The following is a 22,129-nucleotide window of genomic DNA, read 5'->3' as shown; positions in this document are numbered from 1 at the left end:
ATACCGGGCGTCATGCGTTTAACACTTGTGACGCATTTAGTCAGCCGGGTATTCGACGTAAGAGCCGAGACAGCAGAGCGCCAGCTGAGCGGCGATTCCAATATGAGGCTAGAACATTGACTTGACCGCTGACGAGGGAAAATGGTCTGGAGTTTTTCTCTTCGTCTTTCCTATCCGCTCCCGACTGTGACTTTTCGCCTCAAACTGATCTGACGGACGACCGTCCATTACCCTCGACCCTCGGCGGTCCCGGGTGACGGATATGGCTTCTAAGTTTAATTTTGTGGACTCTATCCGAAGCTCCAGCCAGCCGGAAGCCGAGCGACTTCACGCTCGATGAAGTGACCCGAGAATCGACCCAGTGTGTCGGCGGGAAGCGACTCCTTCTCATCTGGAATAAGGAATGCTCGAGGTGAAGCGGCTCGTCATTCCTCTCCTGCGCCCTATTCCCTGACGGAAAAGAGTTCGACATTCTCAATCGAAAGCAGCATTGCTTCCAACACCTGATAGATCTCGCCGTATTTCGACATTTGGCAATTCCTCCTGATCCGTTCGGCGAATCGACGGCTCCCGCCTCTGCGGATGAAAATTCATTCCGGGTCGGCAGCAGACGGCTCGCCGTAACAGACTCGACCGTTAGAAATGAAAGAGTGAAACGTATGTGCTGTCCAAGGACGGGCGCAGCGGAATCGAAAACGGAATGAAAAGTCGGTCCGAGACCACGTACACTTATACAAAAGACGCCAGGGCGCAAGTAAGTTTTCCGAACAAGAGTGAGTTTCGGATGCTGCTCGGCTCGTCGTTCGATCTACAAGAGGCAGGGAGGCTTGATAACATGCTCCGGGGCGAATATCCGACGTATTGCCTGTCAGAACTCCTCTCCGTAGGCTGACACACGTCAAATCAGGCCATGTTTGCGGTTACTGTATACGCCGAAGAGGGATAACAACGGGCCATCGACGAAGATACCTTACGGACTTCTGTCCGGAACTTCTTCTGAACAATTTGCCGGATAGAAGCACGTCCAATAGGACCTTTGAAGAAGTGGATCGTCGACATCGCCAGAGCGTTCGACATGCAGCAGGTTTCGAGATCGTCTAGGAATCTGTCTTTCGCGGCCAGAGGAGATCATTTCGTTTGGGTGAGACGAAGTAATTTCGCTCGTGCCCCGTTTTTGTTGTAGCGAAGGAGAGCTGTCCCTCAAGCGACTCGAACACTCACACAAGCTCGGGGGAGGGGAGACCTACAAACAATGGGGCGAGAATGCATAGATCATTCTCCTACCGCCTGGAATGAACAGCAGGGTTTACGTATGCGACAACAAGCGGTTTCCTTTACGGCCGCTGACATCGTCGTTGTTGGTGTTGCTGTCTCGTACTTTATTGCGTCATTGTGGCTTATCTTCGAAGCGAAATATCCATTTTTGCATCCTCCGCTCACTCCGTAGTTTATTTGTTCAGCCGTAACGTTGTCAGAGCTCGAGATCGTAAATGTAACCGTGTTGCAGTAAAAGCGGCCGACGAGTGAAGTCGGTCCTTTAACCGACTCTACCGTCAATCTGCGGGAGATTTTGCGCAGAACCGACACCAAACCGATTTGCTCCGAGATCGCGGATCTGCAAAAAGGTGGAATCGCTCCAGATTCTGACCTGAAGAAAAGTGACGCTGTCCCCTATGCCCACACAGCGTCCGACGACCACGGATTGATCTACGTATCAAACGACCAGAGATTTCGTACATCGTTCTTTGAAACCATCACCGGGTCTAAGCAAACAGAGATCAATTCGAATTCCCGTTTCCCCGGCTGAATTGTCCAATGGTCTGCGAATACAAACACGGTCCCCTGTGCAGCTGTATCAGTTTCGTTTGTGTGCACTGTGTAAAGTTGAACCGCTCCCATTTGGGCAGACGAAATGCTCCTCCCCCCCCACATCTTCGTCCCACTGCTTTTGCGTCTGCCCATCGCGCTGATCTCTCTGACCAGAGAGATACCTACGTTTGACCCTGCGTATGTTTTCAAATCCGGTGTGAAAAAAATGTTGATGCCTTCCTGAAAGAGGCCCCTTTGAGAGACTGACGAAGCCATTCGGACTTTAATATTGTCCAGACCCTGTCAGCGGGTGTCAACTCGCTTGAGTGGCCATTTGTATCACGTCGGTCGGTAGCAAGCGTCTACGATAGCCTCCGCGATCGCTTCCCGTCGTAGCCTTTGATTAGGTTCTATTTTTCCCTGGCATCGTTGACGTTGCAGTCACCGCTTCATACGGCTTCAAACAATCCCTCTTTTCGGAGCTAACTCTCTGAATTTGGGCTTTTTGAGAAGCGGGCGGTGGCGATGCCGACGGTAGACGGAGCTCATTGGAGCGACCCGGAAAAAAAGTTTGCCTCAGTTGAATTTCGAGCAAATATGGAAGGCAGTAGCAGCCTGTCTGGCGGCCAGCTGCATAAGAAAGCAGATGTATGAGTAGCATTGTGTGCAAAGCTTTCATTATTAGCTAGGACGGGATGGCAACGCATGAGGAGGGTTCCCACCGTAGGCTTTGCATCGCTGAACATCAATGGCCCCCGCAGCTACAGCGAACGAACTGGGTTGCCGGTCGCTTCGGTGCTCGGTCGGTCGGTTGGCGAACTGGCACGCAGGCAGACTTGCGAGCTTGCCGGTCGGTTTCTTCATGGCTCCTATGCTATGAGCGAAGCAACGAACGTGCGAGCGGACAGTGGGACGACGGAGGCTCTACCGAAAAGCACCGCCAAGCCGGGAGGCGTTCTATCGAGGGTACGAGATGGAAGGCTTCCACTCACATTGGCTACTATTGTTTCTATGCAATCCGCGATCACCGGAGTCAAGTCAACCGATTCAGAATACGGGGAAAGGGACACCTCAGCCGAGCGTCCATCGGTCCTTCCGCTCTTAACCTGGTGGCTCTCTCGGTTTGTCGCGTCAGGTCGTTAGCCAATTGCTTGTTTCGTAATGCGAAACCTGGACGTGCTCGACGAACTGCGCACCGTAATCGTCGATTCGTCCACCCAACTCCTGTCGTTGTGTCTAGGAACTAGAAGTTCGTACTCTTTCGGCCAATGTCCCGCAAACATCCCTGATTACTATCGATGCGTTGCTTCCGAGCGCCGTCATTCGGAGATCGAAGACGTCCGTCCCACCCAGAAGGAAATTAGCGATGGGCTGCTGGGAAGGGGCTCGCCCGCGCCAAATCCATGAGGATCCCCAGAGGTCGACAGTCCCACGTCCAACTCAACCGATGAACGTCGATTCAGAATTCACATGGTCTCGATATTTCGGGTAGACTTCGGCATTGATTTGGATCATGGGACGGAATCGCGCGCAAACCATCACGGTTTATCTCTGCTTCGTATCGTCACTACCCGACGTGCGGCCCCCCGCAGCACGTCGGCGTCGAGGTCTCAGGGATAGTTACAGAGATTTTTTCCGTGTTCAACGCTCACGTCATCCCTTTTTCATCGTCATTTGGGCGAGCATGAAATATATACCTATATTTTTTCGGAGTGTCATCGCCGGTATAAAAAGGTCAAGGCTGGCGGACGGCGATGGCGCTCTCGCGACCGAAAAACGAAGCGGGAGCTGCTCGAGAGACGCGGTCTTTGAGCACCCTCGGAACTTCGGTCAGCTCGTCTTCCGTTGGGAAGGTTCCAGGCAGTTCATGGACGGGAGCCGCTCGTTGAGTGAAATGTAAGAATTCTCTCGAATTCCGAAGTTTCAGACAATTCGAAAGTTAGTCCGGAGGAGCGGTCTTCTGGGTCCTCCAGTGCTCGAATTGCTGATTGAGTGGGAGTCGAAAAACGAGCGCTGCCTTGTTGCACTGTCTGGGCCAAATATATCCTCTCCTGTGTCTTCTCCTCTGAGACCTTCCGTTAGCATTACTCTCGGTGTGATCCCGTTCTTTGCCTTTCTGTCTTTTTTCCTTCGTCGCGCACAGCGCTCGCTCCCATTCGTCGACCATCCTCTTCATCCTCGTTCGCCTTTCCCGCCATCCGACGTAATGTAATCGTATCCGGTCGACAGCGCTCTCAGGATGTCGTCGTTGACGCTGACATTCGAGACTAATATAAAAACAGATGAATCAATTTTCGTTTCCGCAGACCACCTGGGTATTGAGTTACAATCGAACGGTGCATTTTCTAGCGACGATTCCGCTCGCGGAAATCGTACTCCGGTCCGCCCGCTGCTCATCCAATCCACCTTCGTTAGCCTGTTATTTCGAAAGACGGTGGGGCCGCGCGATGCGGTCGAGGAACATGTTCGCTATCATTATTCCTTCTTGCGAATCTGGGAATCCTCCAGAATCAATCGAGCTCCGATCCATATTTCTTCATCCGATTGAGAAACGAACGAGTGCATCGCAACTGAGTGATGCCCCTCTCGGCCCACGCGAAAAGCTCATTAAGCAGGTCCGAGGGGGTTCTTATCAATGAATGCCGAGTGCAAGTGTCGTTGCTGTTGTTATTAGCAGACTCCCCGTGTCTTTTTCCCGGTCTCCTCCTTTTCCCTTCTGCCCCGCTGCTGGTCGCCGACTGGTCAGAACGACCGACCGACCGCTCGCCCGCCCGCCGGCCCGCTCGCCCTAATCCCCATCGGCCCCAACGACGCGGAACCGCTTGCTCTCTAATCAGATACCGTTCCGATGGTTAATGGGCTTTGGCTATACCCGCTCACTTAGCCGAGCCGCTCCATGTCGTCGCGCTCCAACGTCAGCAGAAGTCGTTGCTTTATCGGAGCTCAATCCTGACTCAATCCGGGTGGAAACACTGGCGTCGCGATGGGAGGATCATGGATCAAAACCTTGTTTGGGAATAATTTCCCCGAAGAATTCATGTGATTGACCCGGAATCCGGAAAAAATGGATGCGGAGCTCATCCGAGAAAAATTGGGTGACTTCCTCGATCGGAATAAAGCGTCGTATTCCCCGGGGCATCACGAGGAGATCAGCGGCTCCCTCGAGCGTCTGGGCCGGGATGTGAGGAGAGAAGGCGGCTCTGTTGTCGCATGCCACGGCTTCCTCGAGGGATTCCGCGTCATATCAGGCCGGGAGGGGCGGGTCGCTCGTACTGTTTTGTTATTCACTCCAGACAAAAAGTTTATCGGCTGCTGCTGCCGAAAGATGGCAACAACGCTGTGCCCCCGATATCATTTGAGCAGCATCTCCTCCGGCGAAAGTAGTATTGTTGTATAAAAAGGCAACCTACGGCTGACGCGTCTCCCCTGCTGCTGCTGCTGGCAGCCGTGCCGGTGGTGGGGGTCGGTAGCTCTGGCTGCGGTGGTGGCGGTGGGTGGCGTAATTGCGACATTTATCAATGCAAGCGAAATCCGCGCTCGGTCAGGGAGCAGAATCCACAGAGAGGGCTCGAAGACGCTCCGAAGTGGCCAAACAACCGAAAGTAAACCTCGCCGAGGAATCGAGACGAGATTTTGGGGATTTCGAGATTACCTTCGTTTTCGTCCGAGGAGTGAGCTGAATACGATCGAGAGAAAAGCCGACGTCCGACTCGAATCGGAGAGGAATATTTCGTTCATATCTTATCGTCGAGACGTAAATAAGCTATTCCGCGGTTCCGAGAAGGATTTGAAGCTAGCTCGAGCCGTGATTTTCGTTCGAACGCTCGATCTGCTCCCGCGACAACTTCCTGTGTCTTTGACTTCTCTCGAGTTCCGTCGGAGCTTCGTAGGCTCCGGAGGAATCGGAGGTAGTCGACTCCGTGACTTGACACGAATTGCGACGGTCAACTACTTTGCTTGACCGATTGGTAGGACAAGCGGTCGCCTCGCCGGCCGGCTCCAGGTCTTGTTGGTCGGTTGGCGGTTGCGGTAGCGCTTTTCCTCTGATGAAGTCGGATGAGATCCCGTCTGCAAGGAGGTCGAAAGAGGAGATATCGAGGACTAGGAGTCAGAAAAAGAGAACTGGAACGCTTCACCCTCCAATCTGACGACGAGAAGCCGCGGTGGACCCGCAAGACCAGCAAGACCTTGCCCGCCGGTTCACTAGTCAGTCGAAGTCGTGCTTCAAATCCAAAGTGGCCTGGGGCCAAAAGTGACGACGCAGATGAGAAGCCAACCAGTTTGAAGGCAGGAGGACACTCGACTCCTTAAACTAAGGTCACACTCGGGACCAGCAGCAGGAGCCCCTTTAAAAGAGCCAGCCATGTCTGTTCAAGCCACGGTGGGGTCTTCTTGGCACCAATTCCGCATTCTCTACTTTCTGTCTAGCTGCAGTGCTCTCCATCTGCAGTGTTTGTTTCGTCGGACCCACCCAGGGAGAGGATTCCTGTCGGCTGGGCTGACGTTCGAGTGAAAATTTCGGAATTGTACCTCGGGGTTCAACGCGAGCCAAAGTAGCCCGCTGATTTATAAACTCGCAGAACACGGCCGATGAGGTTCCTTCTAATCGAAAGAGCTAATCGAAGCAGCCGCGTTCAACTTTCCAATTGAACGGACGCTTCCCCTGTTTTCCGCCCCCTCTCACCGCCGACGTATCAAACTTGGAGCTCATCGACACTCGGATCCTACAGCGAGAGAACTTTCTCTGCACTGATCCTGACTGAGGCGGCGTCCGCTGGGGTCCTCGGCTCCCTCGAAGGTCCCCAGCATCTCTGGAATTCCCTCACAAGTCAAAGTTTGGTGGTTGCCTCCACCGCGGATTCCGAGGCTCATGAAGCAAGTAGTGAGAAAGTTACTTTCGAAGGTCTCGCTATCCCGATATCGCAGACTTTTTCCGGTCAGTATCGTCTGGTGAGTCGCGCTCGAAATACTCGCGAGGAGAATTTTCCATTTTCCTTGAGCATCCGAAAGATGCTAAAGCGAACGCTGCTCTCACCGCAGCCGCAGATGGGAGCAAAGACAATCGTCCTGGGCTCTATCCGATGTTCTCTTTGAACAAAGACCGCAAGAAGTCAATTATGAGAGCCGACAGAGGCAGCACAATAGAAAACACAAAGTGAGTCCCTTGCTTGGCGCACATGCATGTAGGAGATAATCACGAGAGCGAATTGTTCTCTCCGATTGTATAATACCTGTTGCCAAAAGTGTTCATCGTGGGCTTCTCTCCTCTGATGTATCTCCCGCTGGCTCATTAACAGCACTCACTCGCTCACTTGATTGTTAGGCTCAGTTTGTTATCTAAGTAGAATCTGGCTGTTGCCAACGGAGCGTGTATTACAGAAGCGCACAAGGAATCAGAATCTTCGCCTCGATGTAGAATGATGTCGTCGAGTTTTTCTTGCCGGAAACGACATGGACTCCGGAGAGGTGTAGAGACCTGCGACTCTGATTGATCACGCTCCGTCGGATGCTCCCCCCCCCTTTCCCGGGCCTTGCTACCTCGAGGGCATATGCAATCAAAGATTATTCATCTATCGCGGGTTACTCGCGACAAAGTGGGAGAGTCGGGTTGTCCTTTCCACCGCCCGTTTTCCCGATCTGGCGCAGGTCCGAGCCTAAATCCAATTTCTCTTGGTTGGGCGGAGGGGTTTGGCGAAGAATTGCCAGGAATTCACTCCGAGAAATGAATAGCTCTTGAAGGCTAGTGTCGCAAGCGACGACTCTGTGACAGAAGAACCGGTGGCTCCGACCGCTGCGAGAAATTCGAGACGGCTATAAGTTGGACGTGTCACCCGCACTGATTCGGGATGATTCATTTGGGCGATCCCCCGAATTCATCTAGTGTTTGCATACTTGATCATTTGAACGACACGGCGGGAAATAGAGAGCGGACATCGATTTGAAACTAAATCTGTTCTTTTGCCGTTCACGAGGTCCCGATCTGCTCACTAAGCTCCAGCATCGATACAATGAAAAAAAAAATCCTCCCCGGAACAAATCTCCAACCAGAGAGATACTGCTCCTGACGGATACCGTGCGACTTAATTTTTCCGGGTTTAGCAGGGCTGACCTGCCGAAAACGTCCCGATGGAAAGCCCAGCCTCGAGTTGAACCCTGTCTGGCGAATGTGGGCCGCGCCACGTCAATCAGAACTCAGGTTACCAGTCATTCGGTCGTTATGCGATCTCCGGCTTGCTCTCGAGAGGGGCGTTTCGATGACGAAACTCGATTGTCCAAGAGACAAGAGTTTGATTCAATGAACGTCAAATAAATTAAAGGAGTCCGCATTGGCCCTCCGGCGTGAGGGTGGCGCCTCCCCACTCCATCCCTTCGGGCTCCATAAGCCTGTTAATCAAAATCCGCTGCCCCTTGATCGTGCCACGCTCATGGCTTTCTTCGGCACTCAGGGACCCGTCGCTTATCGATTGAGTTAGTCCGAGAATCCACGCCACGACACTGTCACAATAATAAGCAATACAAGCGCTTCCTTGTCCTTCGAAGTGCGGCTCACCATATCTCCGGGGGATTCGTCGGTCGGAGCCTCGATGACGACTCCGAGCTGCCCTCACCGACCTGAGTCTGAGATACGGAGCTCAGAACCTACCACGATTGTTTGAAATGCTCGCATTCGAATCTTCCTTGGACTGGATCCCGCTCTATTGAGCGCGTGCGAGGCTCTCGGATTCTGAGTCCTCGTGGACGCATATCTCTTCCTCGAGGGAAAATTGATCGCTACATCCTGGAGCCATGTCCTTCTTGGACCTGTCGCCGTTTCATTCGCGTATGTTCTCAACTCTGTGAGGAGCCTTTCCTGAACGGGAGCAAATACAGACTAGGCTTCGAGCTCCATGGGGCTGATTATCGCCAATTTTTGGAGCTTTCCTCAAATGCAGGGCAGTTTGCGATGAGACCATTGGAGGGCGCGAGGAGGAGGGCCGGGGCCAGCAGCGTCATTGTGCTGCGAGTTACGTGGGAGACGGCTCGCAAAAAGCTGAGTGGCTTTCGTTGTAGGCCAAAACTACTTGCCCTCGGTGCAGGTAGGAATGAAATTTATTGACTTTATGTCACTGAGTGCCGTGCGTATGCTCAAGGCTGAAATGGGGAAGCAGACATTTTATAGGGCGTTCTACTTCAGATCGGCCTTTCACTGGAGGGCGAGAGCGCTGCATCTGAGGCATAAGGACGTTCCAATGACTTCATTTTGGAGGAATTCAGAAGTTCGTTGTCCATTTCATCGGGGACGTCTCAGGCGGTTGAGCCTGGGCGAAGTTTTATTCTTTCCAAGAAACGCGTGCTGGTGGGAATCGATCGAGGAGCGAAGTCTTGACAGATTGTGGAGGCGAGAGATCTCTGGAATAGCATCAGCGACATCGGCTTTCCGGAGAAAAGTAGGAGCGTAATCTTCGCGGGAAAAACTCGATCGAGCGGGAGGAGGGGAAGAATCGCGGGGCAGACGCCTCGCAGATGAAGAGAGACTCCGGACTCAACGAGGCTTGCGGTCGCGGCCGGAAACAGAGGCGAACCCTGCTCCCAACCCCTCCCCCTTGCCCCCTCTCTGTCTTTCGGGAGAGGGGATGGAAAATATGGGAAAGCGATTCCAACTGCCATCGCTGTCGACTTGGCGCACTCGAGTTCCTCCGGGGCGTTCGTGAATCTCGTCATCTCCCCGGTCGTTCCTAGTCATTCGGCGCTAATGCCGACAAGCTGGTCGCTCCCTTTCTCTCTATTTCTCAGCTTTTCTTTTCCGCCTCAAGATCGCTCGGAGCGATTCTTCTCTTCCCTTTTTGCGTTTAGCTTTCTCCCGTCGTGACTATTCCAACAAACGTCAAGAGGCAGGAGCGGTAGGAGGAGGGGGAGGAAATGAGGGAATGGAGATGGGAAAGAAGAAGGAAGGAGGAAAAAACTACTTGTCATCTTTTCTCAGCAATGAGCAATCATTGTCGGTCTCCATGGGGAGCGAATAAAATCGTGGATCCATGTTCTAGCTGTGAATCGCTCCGAGCATGGAAGTGATCACGAAGTGAGAGATAACTGAGCCCAGTCCGCTTCCGAGCTGCGTTAGTGGCTTCAAATCAGCTTCCCTCTCTCTTGGAAGTGTGCGAAATATCTAATCGCGTCCCTTCCCCCACGAACACAAAGTAGCCATCCGAGTGCAGCAGATCCATTTACTCACCGAGTTTCGTTACACTAAGCAGATGGCTCTGAGGCTCGCGCGACGATCACTTTAAACAACGGTGTCGTAATTTTTCCCCACCGAAAGATGGCCATCAGAGAGCAGTTAAAGATATTCCTACGCCCCGTAGAGACGCTGGCGATTGCCAAACGAGCGATTATGCCCCTTCTCCCTCCCATGTGCATCGGGAGGAGGCGGAAACGACGGCCGGCCGGCCAGTCGAGTCAGGAGAATATAGTCGACCCACCCGATCGAGTTTCCAATAATAATTTCGTGTTCCGTTCCAGGAATACGATCCCGATCAGAATTCGCCAAATCTCGTCCACGACCCCGGGTCGTGACTGCGATGTTGGAGAGGATGACCCCCAACTTCTCGTCCATCACGGAGAACGTTCAGATGGCTCGTGAACTAGCGCTCCTAGGCAACTACGAGAGCGCTCTAGTTTACTACGAGGGAGTCATGCAGAGCATCCAAGGAGTCCTCAGGGCCATTCCCGCCGACGGGGACATCAACCGGATCGAGACATGGAAAACGGTGAGTGTGATCAAGATCTGCTTTTCCATTTTCCAATCGCTTCCCTCTGGGTTCCTAGGTTTCCGACGTTTCGTCTCCTCCCGTGGATATCTATTCCTCGCGTCCTCGCTTTCCCTTTCCCTCGATAAGCACCTATTGTGAGATTAGTGATACGTAGACAGGTTTGCACCGACAGCTCATTATCCTGACGTCCGCTTACCGTGGCCCGGTCGTTGAGGCGAATGCTCACTCTGCGCGAGGCTTGTTGTGGCTCCGCTGCAACGACGGCTAGCTGACGCACTCTCACGCGCTCTCGCAGTGCGCGCTGCCGGTCGGCCACGAGGGTGCACTGAATCTAATGCGGGGGATCCGATCAGGTAGTACAGCCGCGGCAGCCGTCTCAGCGGCTGCCAAACCACTGGGGAAGGAAGTGGTCAGGGAATCCATTAAGCCCTTTACGAACGGACCAACTACGACGGCAGGCAGGCAGCCGGGCGAACTAACCAGTCGGGCGGGTCTGCCGGCGAGCGATGTATAGTGGTATACTACTCTGCTCTCTCACACTGGTTGAATAGTTTGTAGGCGTAGTCTTAGGAGGGTTCGAACTCGATATGAGCCGAGGGGAGCTGCCTCGCTGGCTTTCGGCACCGAACGAGCTAATCGTACCGAAGTTCATCTCTCCCCCTCCTTCTGCAATAGCGAAATCTTGAGGTCATCGAGTCTGACGAATCTCGAAATTATTTCTCTTTGGAGACGCCTGGAAACGGGGGAATATCCGGTCCGAAGCTGGCAGTGCCTGATGCGAGAGTGACCCCGTCATCGCGATTATTTCTGACAATTATCCAAAGGCTAGAATTTTAATTCCAGGAGCGCAGTTTCCACGATGCACCGAGAGACCTCGTCGTCTCGGTCGCTCCTCAACTGCGTGTTCATTACGCTTGCGTGCGTAGCGAGGCGGGTGATATGTATGCGAGTCTCCCACCGAGCATTAGTAAGCGTTGCCGATTGCTCACTCACTCGTACTCGAATGAGATTCTCAACTCGACACTACGGAGAATTCGACGATCCCCACGAAGTTTCGTCAAACTTTGCTTTTACGCGGGAATGAGCTGGATCTCACGCGGTGAGGAATGACTTCGGGAAGACTTCCTTCGGTTTCGGGGACCATACTCGAATTATTCGACTCGGGCGGCGAGATATCTGCCGACCTGTACGGAACTTGCCCATCCTCCGTCCGATGCAACATCGGACTGCCCCGATACAATGTTCTTGCTGGAAGAGCTCTCCCTTGTCGATGCCGACCTCGCCTTCTGGATGTCTCGCGGAGAAACTCCCGCATCCTGCCCGATGGAATCGTCCCTGGCAGCGTAGCCTTGGTATGATCCCCGGGAAAATCTCCCACGGCCTGGAATATTGTCGACGATTTGTCGTCTGCTCTCTGTTCTGACGATCTATAACGAGTTTATAATGAGATCTCGAACAAGTGCTTGACCAGTCATTCGAGAGACAGATGGGTCCCATGCAGCGGAATTCTTCGAGTTTTTATCGAATTATCTTGATGCTCATCGTTGTATGCTCCCGAGTGCGGCGACAATGAAGCTTTTCTTTCCATACCACGGGCGTAGTAGAGCTCCCGCATCGATTGAGAGGTTGACCCCGGCGATCAAGACAATAATTGAATCCAGTGATTCTCGACGCAGTCTTTCTTGCGTCTGGAAACATTCTCGTCCGGGGACTCTTCTGGACTGAACAAGAGGGGTAGAAACTCGGACGGGGAGGTTGTTCGAGCCCTCTCGCCACCAACATCGCTCCAAAGGTTGCGGCTCTCCCGAGACTGACTTCTCAGAGTCTTGCATCGATTCTCGCGGAGAATTTTCGCTCGCTGCGTCATCTTCACGGCTTCAAATTAGACAAGTTCAAATAATGCTCTCGGGGGCCCACGTGCCTATCTTTGGAGGATTTACGGTGGGGGTCGACCTGGTCGAGGTCTGAAAGATCCCATCCATCAGGCGTAGGCGAATGGAGCTCCCTCAGTCATTATATGTAAATGGCCGGCCATCAAGTTTTTGTGGTATGCTTCCTGCCTTCTGCATATACGCTTGGGAGCGCGTGCGTCCAGATCACCGGAAGCGTTGTGTACGAGCGCAGCCCCTGGATAAGTGGCCCCAGGTCGTCGTTCTGGCGTCGCGTGTCCACGCAATCGACTCGGCCGTAGCTTCTGTGGACTCCTTAATTGACTAGATGGCGAGAGGAAAAGAAGAAGAGGCCGATTGTTTCAATTAGAGCAATGGCCCTCCTGTTAGCTGTTTATGTTTCCTGGAGAGCGAGGAACAGACGACAGCTGCCTCTCTGCGGGAGCTGGTGGACCACAGCAGCGACGACGCGGAGGGATCCCTTCTCGACGAGGCGCGAGCGACCTTGACATCGCAAGGCAGAGTTTTTCCTTCGTTCATTCACTTCAGAGCTTGCTCATCGGGCTGCCCTGCATCCTAGAGACGATTTTTTTTCTCTGTCGGACGCGTCGCCCGCAGGGAAGCTGCCGGAGGCCTCGCGAGGGTTTCCTGGATGCAAGTCCAGTCTTTCAATTTCTGTTCTTTCCGCGAATAGCATTCATGTAGCGAACGTCATGGTGAATTATCCTCAGGTTTCCTTTTTGCGGCCATCTCCGGAGAGGATTAAGGGTACAAGCCGACCGATTCGAGGTCTCTTCTCGGAAGGCGGGAAACCTGAATTGCTTTCGATTTGGATCTTCGATCAGATGGCTCTGAAGCTCGCCACGTGGAACTGAATCGACCAGTGGCCTCTAAGCCGGTTAAGGCATCGCAGACTAGTGTAGTCGGCGGAACTAGATAAGGTGTCCTCCTAAGCCTGACATTAGAGCAGATTGGCAATGATTCCGGATTCGAGGAGACGTTCACCGCCGAGTACACAGTCGTGTGGAATGTTCCGCAGGATCCCGAGAAACGACCGAGATACCTCCGCTGGTCGGGGAACGTCGATACTTCAGCTTCTATTTTCATCTTATTGAAATAATTCATGCGTCGAGCTGTATAGCTCCTCGTGCTTCACTGTTCTTCTTTCTCCTTCTCATGCGTCTGTCGCCCGTCGATGATGCTCCAGACGTATTTACGCCACAGACGTCGCGTCAAAATACCCCCGAATCGCGATGAGCCCATGATCCATACGCTAGGTGGTGGATGAGGCTGCGACGAAATGCATGCACTCTGCAATCGTTCGATGGAGCACTTGAGAGGGGAAGAATAACCCTGTCGGGCGGGGACTCTCTTTTCTTTCCTCAATCGATTCCTTTCTCCTAGATGCTCGTGACGGTAGCAAATACACATGAGGCATCCAGTCGGAGGAATTCGCTGCCTTGGACGTTTGTTCCGTCGTTGATAGAAGGAGGCAATAAGTGAACAAAGTTGAGATGAATGGAGCTGCACAGGCTATCACTGTACCGAGTGAGATGGGAACGTCGCCGTGTTGGTATCGAGTAGCGATGAGCCTGCCGTTGCGCCAAGGCTTTCGTCTTCACTTCGCTTTCTCCTATCGATATAGAATTTCTCGTTTCCCTGTCGTTGTAGCTGCTGCTTCTGCTGTTGAGTCTGTAGGCAGCAACAAATCGACTCACAGGGAATTCATCGCCTGGGTACATACCAATGGAGAGCTGCGAGGTGAGCGGCCGTTCCCGGCTCACGGTTCGGCTGGATCGCAGAAGTCGACTGGTGGAATTTCTTTTGGCGTTTTTCCCGCATGAAGTAGTTGCACGGTATGTTCTCGCCGCCCCATCAGCACGATTGAGCGAGCGGCGGCCTTCATCGGCTCCTGACGGCTGATTACTTTGTCTCCCGCAGCGGAGCATTGTGGTTGCATCAAAAGCAGAAGTCCCGCACTTTGTTGATTCATGCAACGATCGTCGATTCGCTCGTCCGCTCGCAAAGGGTTGCGGCTGCCTCCGCCGCACCGTGCAGCAGAAGCGGAATAGACGAAATCACTTGAAGCGATTTCCTCCCCCGGGAGAGTTTTTCTTCGAACAAATTCTGACGAGTCTGTTTTTTGTTCTTTCTCTGCCTAATTTAATCGCTGCTCCACCGACCTTGGTAGTTTTCCCTCAGCGCCGGAATCCTCCCGATGTCTTACGGCTCTCGGCCTCCTGAGCGGCATCGGGATCGATGTCGTCGAGAGCGGAAGGGCGCTCGGATCGAATTCATTATCTGCCCCGGCAGCTCAAAGTCGGGATTCAACGGAGTTCATTCCATTAAAGTATCGGCCATTCGTTTTGAGGATTGCCCCGCGCTGCCTCAAGCGGTATTCAAATCGAGGATCATCGGCCGTAAGGCTGGGGGTTAGGTGTGATTGTCGGCTGAACGGAGAGCCGATGGAGAAGGGTTGTAATGAGAAGGTTTTTTAGCTTCGGATCGTCGTTCGCTCCCTCGATCGGTCGCCGCTTGATGGTCCTCGACCCTCCGGGATTGGCTTTTCTCTCGACCTCAACGTTGACGGCGACCTCGTTTCCACTGTCCGAAGAATTTTCCCAATCGTGGACGGAATGAGTGACCGTTCAACAAACTCTCCCAAAACAGAGTGGAACCCTCTCCCCTCAATCCCTGCCTCTTAATTTCTCCTCGGCAACTTGACCTTTTCCCGCTCTTTTCCCTCAAGTGTTCGGACGGAAGCCCAAGACTCACCTGGGAGGTGCTGGCCTCCTCAACTTGGTGATGCGGGAAGCCTAATTCCGCCCACCCTCGTCATCCTTGTTCTCCTCCACCTAAGACCGGGGATGTCAAGTTTTCGAGCACTCGCCGAAAGGCTACCGTGATGATCTCACGTTCGCTAGGAACGTTATCCATGTGTTCGGCCGCTGCCTATTCGTTCGGTCATTGTTCCACGAAGCCGAGATCTCTTGTTTTGTGAGTGCTTGGCTCCATCGAGAAAATACTTCGTGACTCGTGTGCCGCGCTAGGCGACGAAAAAAAGCAGACCACATATTTACCACACAGATATTTTCGCTGTCCGACCTTTTCATGGGAGAATGGGCTTGTTGCTGCTGATAGACGCCCAACGCGACGACTCGGGCTTGTGATATGGAAGAATCGACTGCTGAAGGTGTCACGACGGCACCAGCGGTCGTCTCCGATCTATCCATCCATGATCCGAGTTCCGTACCTCGTCCTTCGGGAGAGTTCAGAGACCTTCAGTCTGGGGCGATGCTCTGACCGCGGAGAGGAATCCCATCGAGAGGCCTGCTCACTCGGGTACCGGATGAGGTACCCGAGTGCTCCTTGGAGAGAATTCCGTGGAGTGTTTTCATGCCTTGGCCCGACCGATCGAGATTCAAGTCGCTCTGGCGCAATCTTACGTCACGGGACTTTTGTCGCAGAGATAGCCGAGACGAACCCGCGCATTTATGCAGTTTAGATGCTGGTGTGGCAGCGGCGCATCTTCGAGCAACAGTGACATTCATGTGCCAGCGAATAACGGAGCTAGGAACATTATTTTCGGCACACGGTGCCGGCGGCTTTGTAACGCGACGCCGATTGTGACATTCTGCTGCACCTGGCAACGACAAGAGCAAATGTCACGACAGTCTGAAAGGCTTCTGTGACTGCCAACGTATGGATTCAGACGCCATGCTCGGCCTGCTCCTCCTGTAGAATCGTTCGACGATCCGTCGTTTCGATCTCAGTCAGACCGCCGCCGCCACCGCGAGGAAGATCTTGCCGGATGGCCAAAAGAGCTCGATTTTCACAACGGAGCGTTCTCGGTGGACTCCGGAAGTCCCCGAGTAGAAAAATTCATCCCAGAGGCGTCCACCCTCGTAGCCGTGGCATAAGCTGCTGGAGTCTGTGCTCGGGACGCCCAAGTACACAACGGTCGTGGTTTCCGGCGGTGGTTGCTCCGGTTGATCTCAACGTCCCGATTCATCAAGACCGACGCGAGCGAAGTCACTGACCAATCTGAACTTAATGAAAGATAATGAAGAGCGTCTTTTTAATTTTGTTACTAATTAGTCAAGCAGCTTTGCGACGCCAGTTCGGGTCCAACTTCAAGCCTGGACTCTACGCAGCTTCCATAGAAACTCGGGACTAAATGGGTCTACTGCGACGCTTGATTCGGGTCGGACGGTGGCGTCGGTTGCGGGAATGGTGGGACCCAGCGGGAAGAAGCAGCGATGGTGGTTGTGGCGTGGTAGAGGCTGCGGTGGGATGGAGAGCATCTCGAGCCGACCGCAGGCTGGAAAGCAAAGCGAGCCTCTGTCACAGAGACCAGGATCTGACATTGCTCGAGCAGGAAGCGAGACCGCAAAGCAAGCGACAAACTGGACGGCTGGCGAGAAGGAACGCCGGGTCTAGGAGTGGACTTGGCAGCGACGGCTCCGACGCGGGTTGCTTTCCGTGTTTGGCCCATTTCATTTGCGTGATACCCCGCCAAAGAACAACGTGGCCGGGAATGCAACTCCCTTTCCGAGTTCCCTGACCACGAGTCGACGATATCTCGACTCTCTGCTTCGTTCCTGTTTTTCTCCGCGAGCTCGATTCCTTGTGGTTCTCTCGCCCGCTACCCTATATTTCTTCTACTTCCCTTCCCTGGGTGAGATCTCTATTCATCCGATGAAGAAAACAGGGTTCCAAGTTCGGTATATAGTTTTCGAGCGCTTGGCTATTCGGGTATTCCATGGGCGTGAATTACTACCCGTACTCAAAAACGGCTAAGCCGCCGAACTCCCACGTTTCAATCGACTTGTTTCTTCCCGCGAAGAAATCCCGACTGGCTTTACAAGTTTCGTTCTCGCCTGATTCTCTTCCACAAATCGGATGAACGCCCGTTGGTGGTGACTTGACAGATTCGCATCGAACTAAACCTGATAATGCTTCCTCCCCTTGATGCGAATGAAATCTTAGGGTGAACCCTTGGTCACGCTGATTTGCTCGATACCATCACGAATGAGCGAAGACAGGTGACATTTATCCTGCGCGAGGATCGACTCCGGACATTGGTTATTGATGTCCAGTCATTCAATGACCCTTTTCAAGGTTGTCGGGATACCTGATGGTCGCCCTCCGCCGACGTCATACCCAGCGACCGTGCACCGACCGGAGCGACTGCCCACCAATAGACAAGCCGAATAACGGAGCTGCCAACAGCTGCGGATGAAAGATTGTTGTGCTGAGGGAAAGATCCAGCGATTTTCTGAGCGAAGGCGATGAAAATCCTCCCGAGCCAATCTGCTACAGAGTTCGTATTCCCCAACCGGAGAACCTGCTCGAGCCCCAGACCATTCCCGAAAATCGGGTCCCTCGGCTGTCCGGATCGGAGATCGATTCTGAGATCAGAAGCGATGAGCGTCAAAATGTCTCATGACGAGTGTCGCTCCTAATTTGAAAGCTTCGAACGATAACAGTGGGGCAAATTCGATCGTTCGAAGGGTTATCGGTTCCAGCCAGTGCCAGGGTCCAAATGTGTCGAAGACGCTCTGAGACGGAGCTCTTGACGACGCGTGGTGAAGGCGGGCCGGACGAGCCTTCGAACGATGTCTGACCGCTGGAGGCCATCTTCCGCGTTCGTCTGTTTTAGTGCTTACAGCATCAGGCTCCGTGGTCGACACATAGGCGATGGGCGACTTCGAGTGACCATATTGCGCGAAGCTCTGCCATTCCGTAACCAGGTCGCTCATCCAACGGAGCAGAGAAATTCCCTTGTAAGCTCTTCGCCCGAACCGGAGAGACCGCCCCGGTGCCGTGCCAGAGGAGAAAACCGGCCGCTTAGTCAAGTTTTCTAGCTCTGGTTCGGCTCTCGGGCTATACGTCGAAGAACGGCAGTCTAATTGGGGTCGCAAATGAGTTCCGCCGGAGAATCCTCGCACGTTTCCTGAGAAGGAAGACAAAGAACTGAACTTCGTCGAGCGCTCAGGATAAGTCGACGGGGACGAGGATATCGAAGCTCTTGTAAACGAGGGATGAGCCAACGGATGATTGTTTTCCCTTCATTCGCACGAAGATCCGTTCGACCAGAGAAGAAGTGGCCACGGAAAAACGTGGTCAGTCGAACATTCGTTCGTTCGAGATAACGCTTGGTCACTCAAATCCGACACGGATGAGTCCGAAAACTTTTTCATGCTCTGCCTCTGCCCCGCGGAACTCGGACGTTGTAGAACCCTGGAATTCGATCGATATGTATTCTCTCAAACTCCTCCTCCTCCGACTCTGGAAGCTGTGCTGGTCCAAGATCTGCCCGAATGGGAGGATACTAATGTTAAACCTCCCACCCGCTAAGAGAGTCGAACGTCAGCCTCCGTAGTGTAACCTGCGGAGATGCTCGAGCGGACATTTCCATTGGCAATTAGAAAGTTCCCTGTCGAAGGGCTTCCGCTCTCCGGCCCGCGACAGTTACTCTCAGCCCGGACGCCATCCACGATTACAATCCGAAGCTCGTAATGAGGACAACTTGATTCCCCGTGTTGTCCGCCGTCACGGAGTCACGCTTACGTTTTCCCCATCCAGGAATGATTCGTGTCAACTGTGTGAACTTCCCATCAATAAGTATTCCAATTCCGCTTTTCAGATTCTCCAACAAATGAGTACGGAGTACGGCCAGCTCAAGGAAGTTGTCTCGACGATTTCAGGCTTCAAGAACGAGCCCGATCTCCGTGTCGCTGTTGCTGGCATGAACAAAATGAATCTCGGGAGCTCGGGAGGCATGCCCGATGCACAGGCCTGGACGCTCGGTCCCATGGGCGAGATGCAGTCGCTATCAATGGGCTCGATGGGGAATCAGAATCCGATGCAATCTCACGATCCAGATGTTTGGCCTCCGCCTCCCGAAGACAGGTCGGTAACGAGCTTTGGCAGTGTACTGCGGAGTGACGACAAGCAGATAAATTCGCTACGACCGATTCATCAAGCTCGTTCGAGTTCCTCGATCTATTGACTCGATTTCCTTCCTCGCCCGTGCTCCATCGACCCTGAGCGATTATTTCCTTCCCACGGCCATAGACGATTTCTTACGTCGAGACACGATCATGGAACGAATCTGCTCTGACTCGGAGTCTCCGGAGCGTCTTGAAAGTCGCGTGTACTCGCATCCGATGACATTGACGGGATTCGACAACGCAACACGGCGAACAAATAATAGCAAACAATACGATCGTCCGTCTGCTCGGCCCTCCGACCACCCGAGTAACCGCTATTGAGTGCGGTCGCCCGAGTGGAGTCGCTTGCACACCCACTGACGCAAGCGGATTCAACAATAGATCGATCCGGCATGACGGAGGCGTGCTCTTCCGGTGATGTGATCTCAAGATCGCAGGCATCTTCTTCTTCTTCGTGGAGCTCGAACGACTCGCGCGCCGCCGAGCACTTCTCCGACGAGCTCTCTCGCTTGAGCTGTTTGCTCGCCCGCTCACTTTGTTTGGTCGCTCCGCTGAAATATGTGTTGCCATTTAGCTTGTTTGGCCAACGGAGGGGCGATGATGAAATGGATGGATGGATGCACATTCCCGAACGGAGCTGGTCCGAGCTGTTGTCTGGGCTCTCGGTTGGCCACCGATCGACCCCACCAGTTGGGTGGTTGGTGTCAGCAGAATCAGTTCGGACAGGTTAGATCTATGGTGTTGTAGCTCGGGGGGCAACGACAGCAATCGGAGCTCCGGTGGTACCGCAATGTCGAGCAGTTCCGACAAAGCCGACTAGACGATCGTTTCGATAATTCACTTTGTACGAAACTTTCGAAGACGTTTTACGGCTTCGGCCGAATAGGATGGCTCCCTGACCCGAATGCTGAAACTGAGACCAAGTCCTGAGGCTGAAATCGGGTTTCTCCGGGAGCGAATCACGAACAGCAGAGTTTTCGCTCCAATCGGACGATGAGCGTTCCCTTCACGCCGCTTAGCATAAGTCCGTTCCAAGCTCCAGCACTCCGAGATGCGTGGGAAAACGCGCGCTCGAATCGTGGCCGTGAGTGATGCGTCTCTTTCTCTCGTCCTACTCGCAATTCGTGCAGAGGTCGAGTTTTTTCGGCGGAATTTCCCAGCTCCCAACTCGTGATTTGAGCTCCTGGATGAATTTTGAATCTCTCAGAAGAAAAATCATTCCGATATGGAAAAGCACTGAATGAGTTGTTGTGTCTCCGGAATGCCAAGCGGAATGGCTTCCGGCTTCGCTAGAATCTTTCTCCAGCCGAAATTCCCCATCATAACCAATTCATGATTTTATCACCCGAGACGATGAGTTCATTATTATCATAACATTCACCGAATGATTGGCATGGATTGTCATTTATCGTTTCCAGTCGGCAGTCGGTTCGGCAGGGAGCGAGGTCCACCAATAGGAGATCGGAGGCTCGCAGCCGACAACAGACGTCGCGTCGCGGATCGGTGACCAAGGACGCATCGATGGGAAGCAGTCGAGGAGGAGGCACCACTATCAGCCGAGGCGCACCGGCAGCCGGGGGAGATCGACAACAAGGAGCCTCCCGTACCCGAGGGGGCACTGCTCAAGATCCTAAAAAGACGAGGGATCCGGATGGCAAGGTGAGAGAACGAACGAGACGGAGGTCTCTAGGACAGAGGGTGAAGAATGTTGTCGCGGAGAAAAACAACGAGGTCCCCCTAATGAATCTTGTTGTCGATTTGGTTCTCTGCCTCCCGTCTATTGATGTCGATATTCTACGACTACGCACGTGCCAAGACTTCCGCTTCCTCCGGACTTGTAGCTTCCTTCAGCAATGCGACCGTGCGAAATATTTGTGCCGCTCGATCGGAACGAGAGTGACGCACGGCGATACCGAGAGATGCACCTGGGAGGGCCGCTGACACTTCAATATTTACTTCTTCGTGGGGATTCCCGCCGGTCGTTCGAGTGCTACCTGAGGGGCTCGATAGACGAAGCTGGTTTCGCTTCCCTACTCGTGCTCCATCTCCAGGCCGCGGATGGGCTCATGTTTATTCTGATTAGCTCTGAGCTTTTGCGGGCAACCTCTTTGACTGAAGCTGACTGGCCTTCGCGGACCGGTAGGCGAACCTCTCTCGATTCAAAGCGGCCGTTGCGCCCTTGCCTCGTTGCTCGAAAGACACCGAGTCTCGAGGGCTCGTGGAAAAAAACGCACGGACACCAGCCGCCAGGAGCCCTTGCAGGCTGAGCAACTGAGGGACCTTTCTGATCCGGTACATCATCATTCGGTCACCGGGCCTCCTCGGGATCCCCGGGAAGACGGGGACGTTTTTTCCATATTGTGTCAGGTCGACGTTGTCTCTTGAAATTCTCTTCGTTCCGACGATATATACATATAAGGGACCGATTCTTCTCCTCGTTTCAGTCCGGGGCGAGCAAAGACGCGGGCCAGCAGCAGCAACAAGAGGAAGAGAAACGCTTCGAATGCGGCAACATGGATCAAGAGTTAGTCGAGATGCTGGAAAGGGACATCCTCCAAAAGAATCCGTCGGTCAGGTGGAGCGACATCGCCGATCTCGAGGAAGCCAAGAGGTGAGGATCAATCCCGGATTTGTTTTTAGCTCTGTTGAGTCGATCTCATCAATCCATTGACTCATTCACCCAGTCGAGAACTCGCTTATCTATGAGGAGCCATCGCGAGCTTCG

The 22,129-nt window shown here is 53.4% G+C and overlaps 1 protein-coding gene across 1 annotated transcript in view; it reads left to right on the top strand.

Moving 5' to 3' along the window:
* The window catches only part of Kat60 (katanin p60), a 35,627-nt gene that overhangs the window by 6,206 nt on the left and 7,292 nt on the right, over nt 1–22,129 (top strand). The window contains exons 2-5 of the mRNA XM_029113161.1: nt 10,309–10,556; nt 19,098–19,363; nt 20,823–21,063; nt 21,849–22,015. Of these exons, the coding sequence (XP_028968994.1) occupies nt 10,368–10,556; nt 19,098–19,363; nt 20,823–21,063; nt 21,849–22,015 (863 nt within the window). The 5' untranslated portion in view covers nt 10,309–10,367. The remainder of the gene's footprint in view (nt 1–10,308; nt 10,557–19,097; nt 19,364–20,822; nt 21,064–21,848; nt 22,016–22,129) is intronic.

The sequence above is a fragment of the Galendromus occidentalis genome, unplaced genomic scaffold (assembly GCF_000255335.2).
Source record: "Galendromus occidentalis unplaced genomic scaffold, Mocc_1.1 scf7180000076381, whole genome shotgun sequence".
NCBI lineage: Eukaryota > Metazoa > Arthropoda > Arachnida > Mesostigmata > Phytoseiidae > Galendromus > Galendromus occidentalis.
The sequence above is the reverse complement of the archived record's forward strand: the minus strand, read 5'-3'. Positions and strand labels throughout refer to the sequence as shown.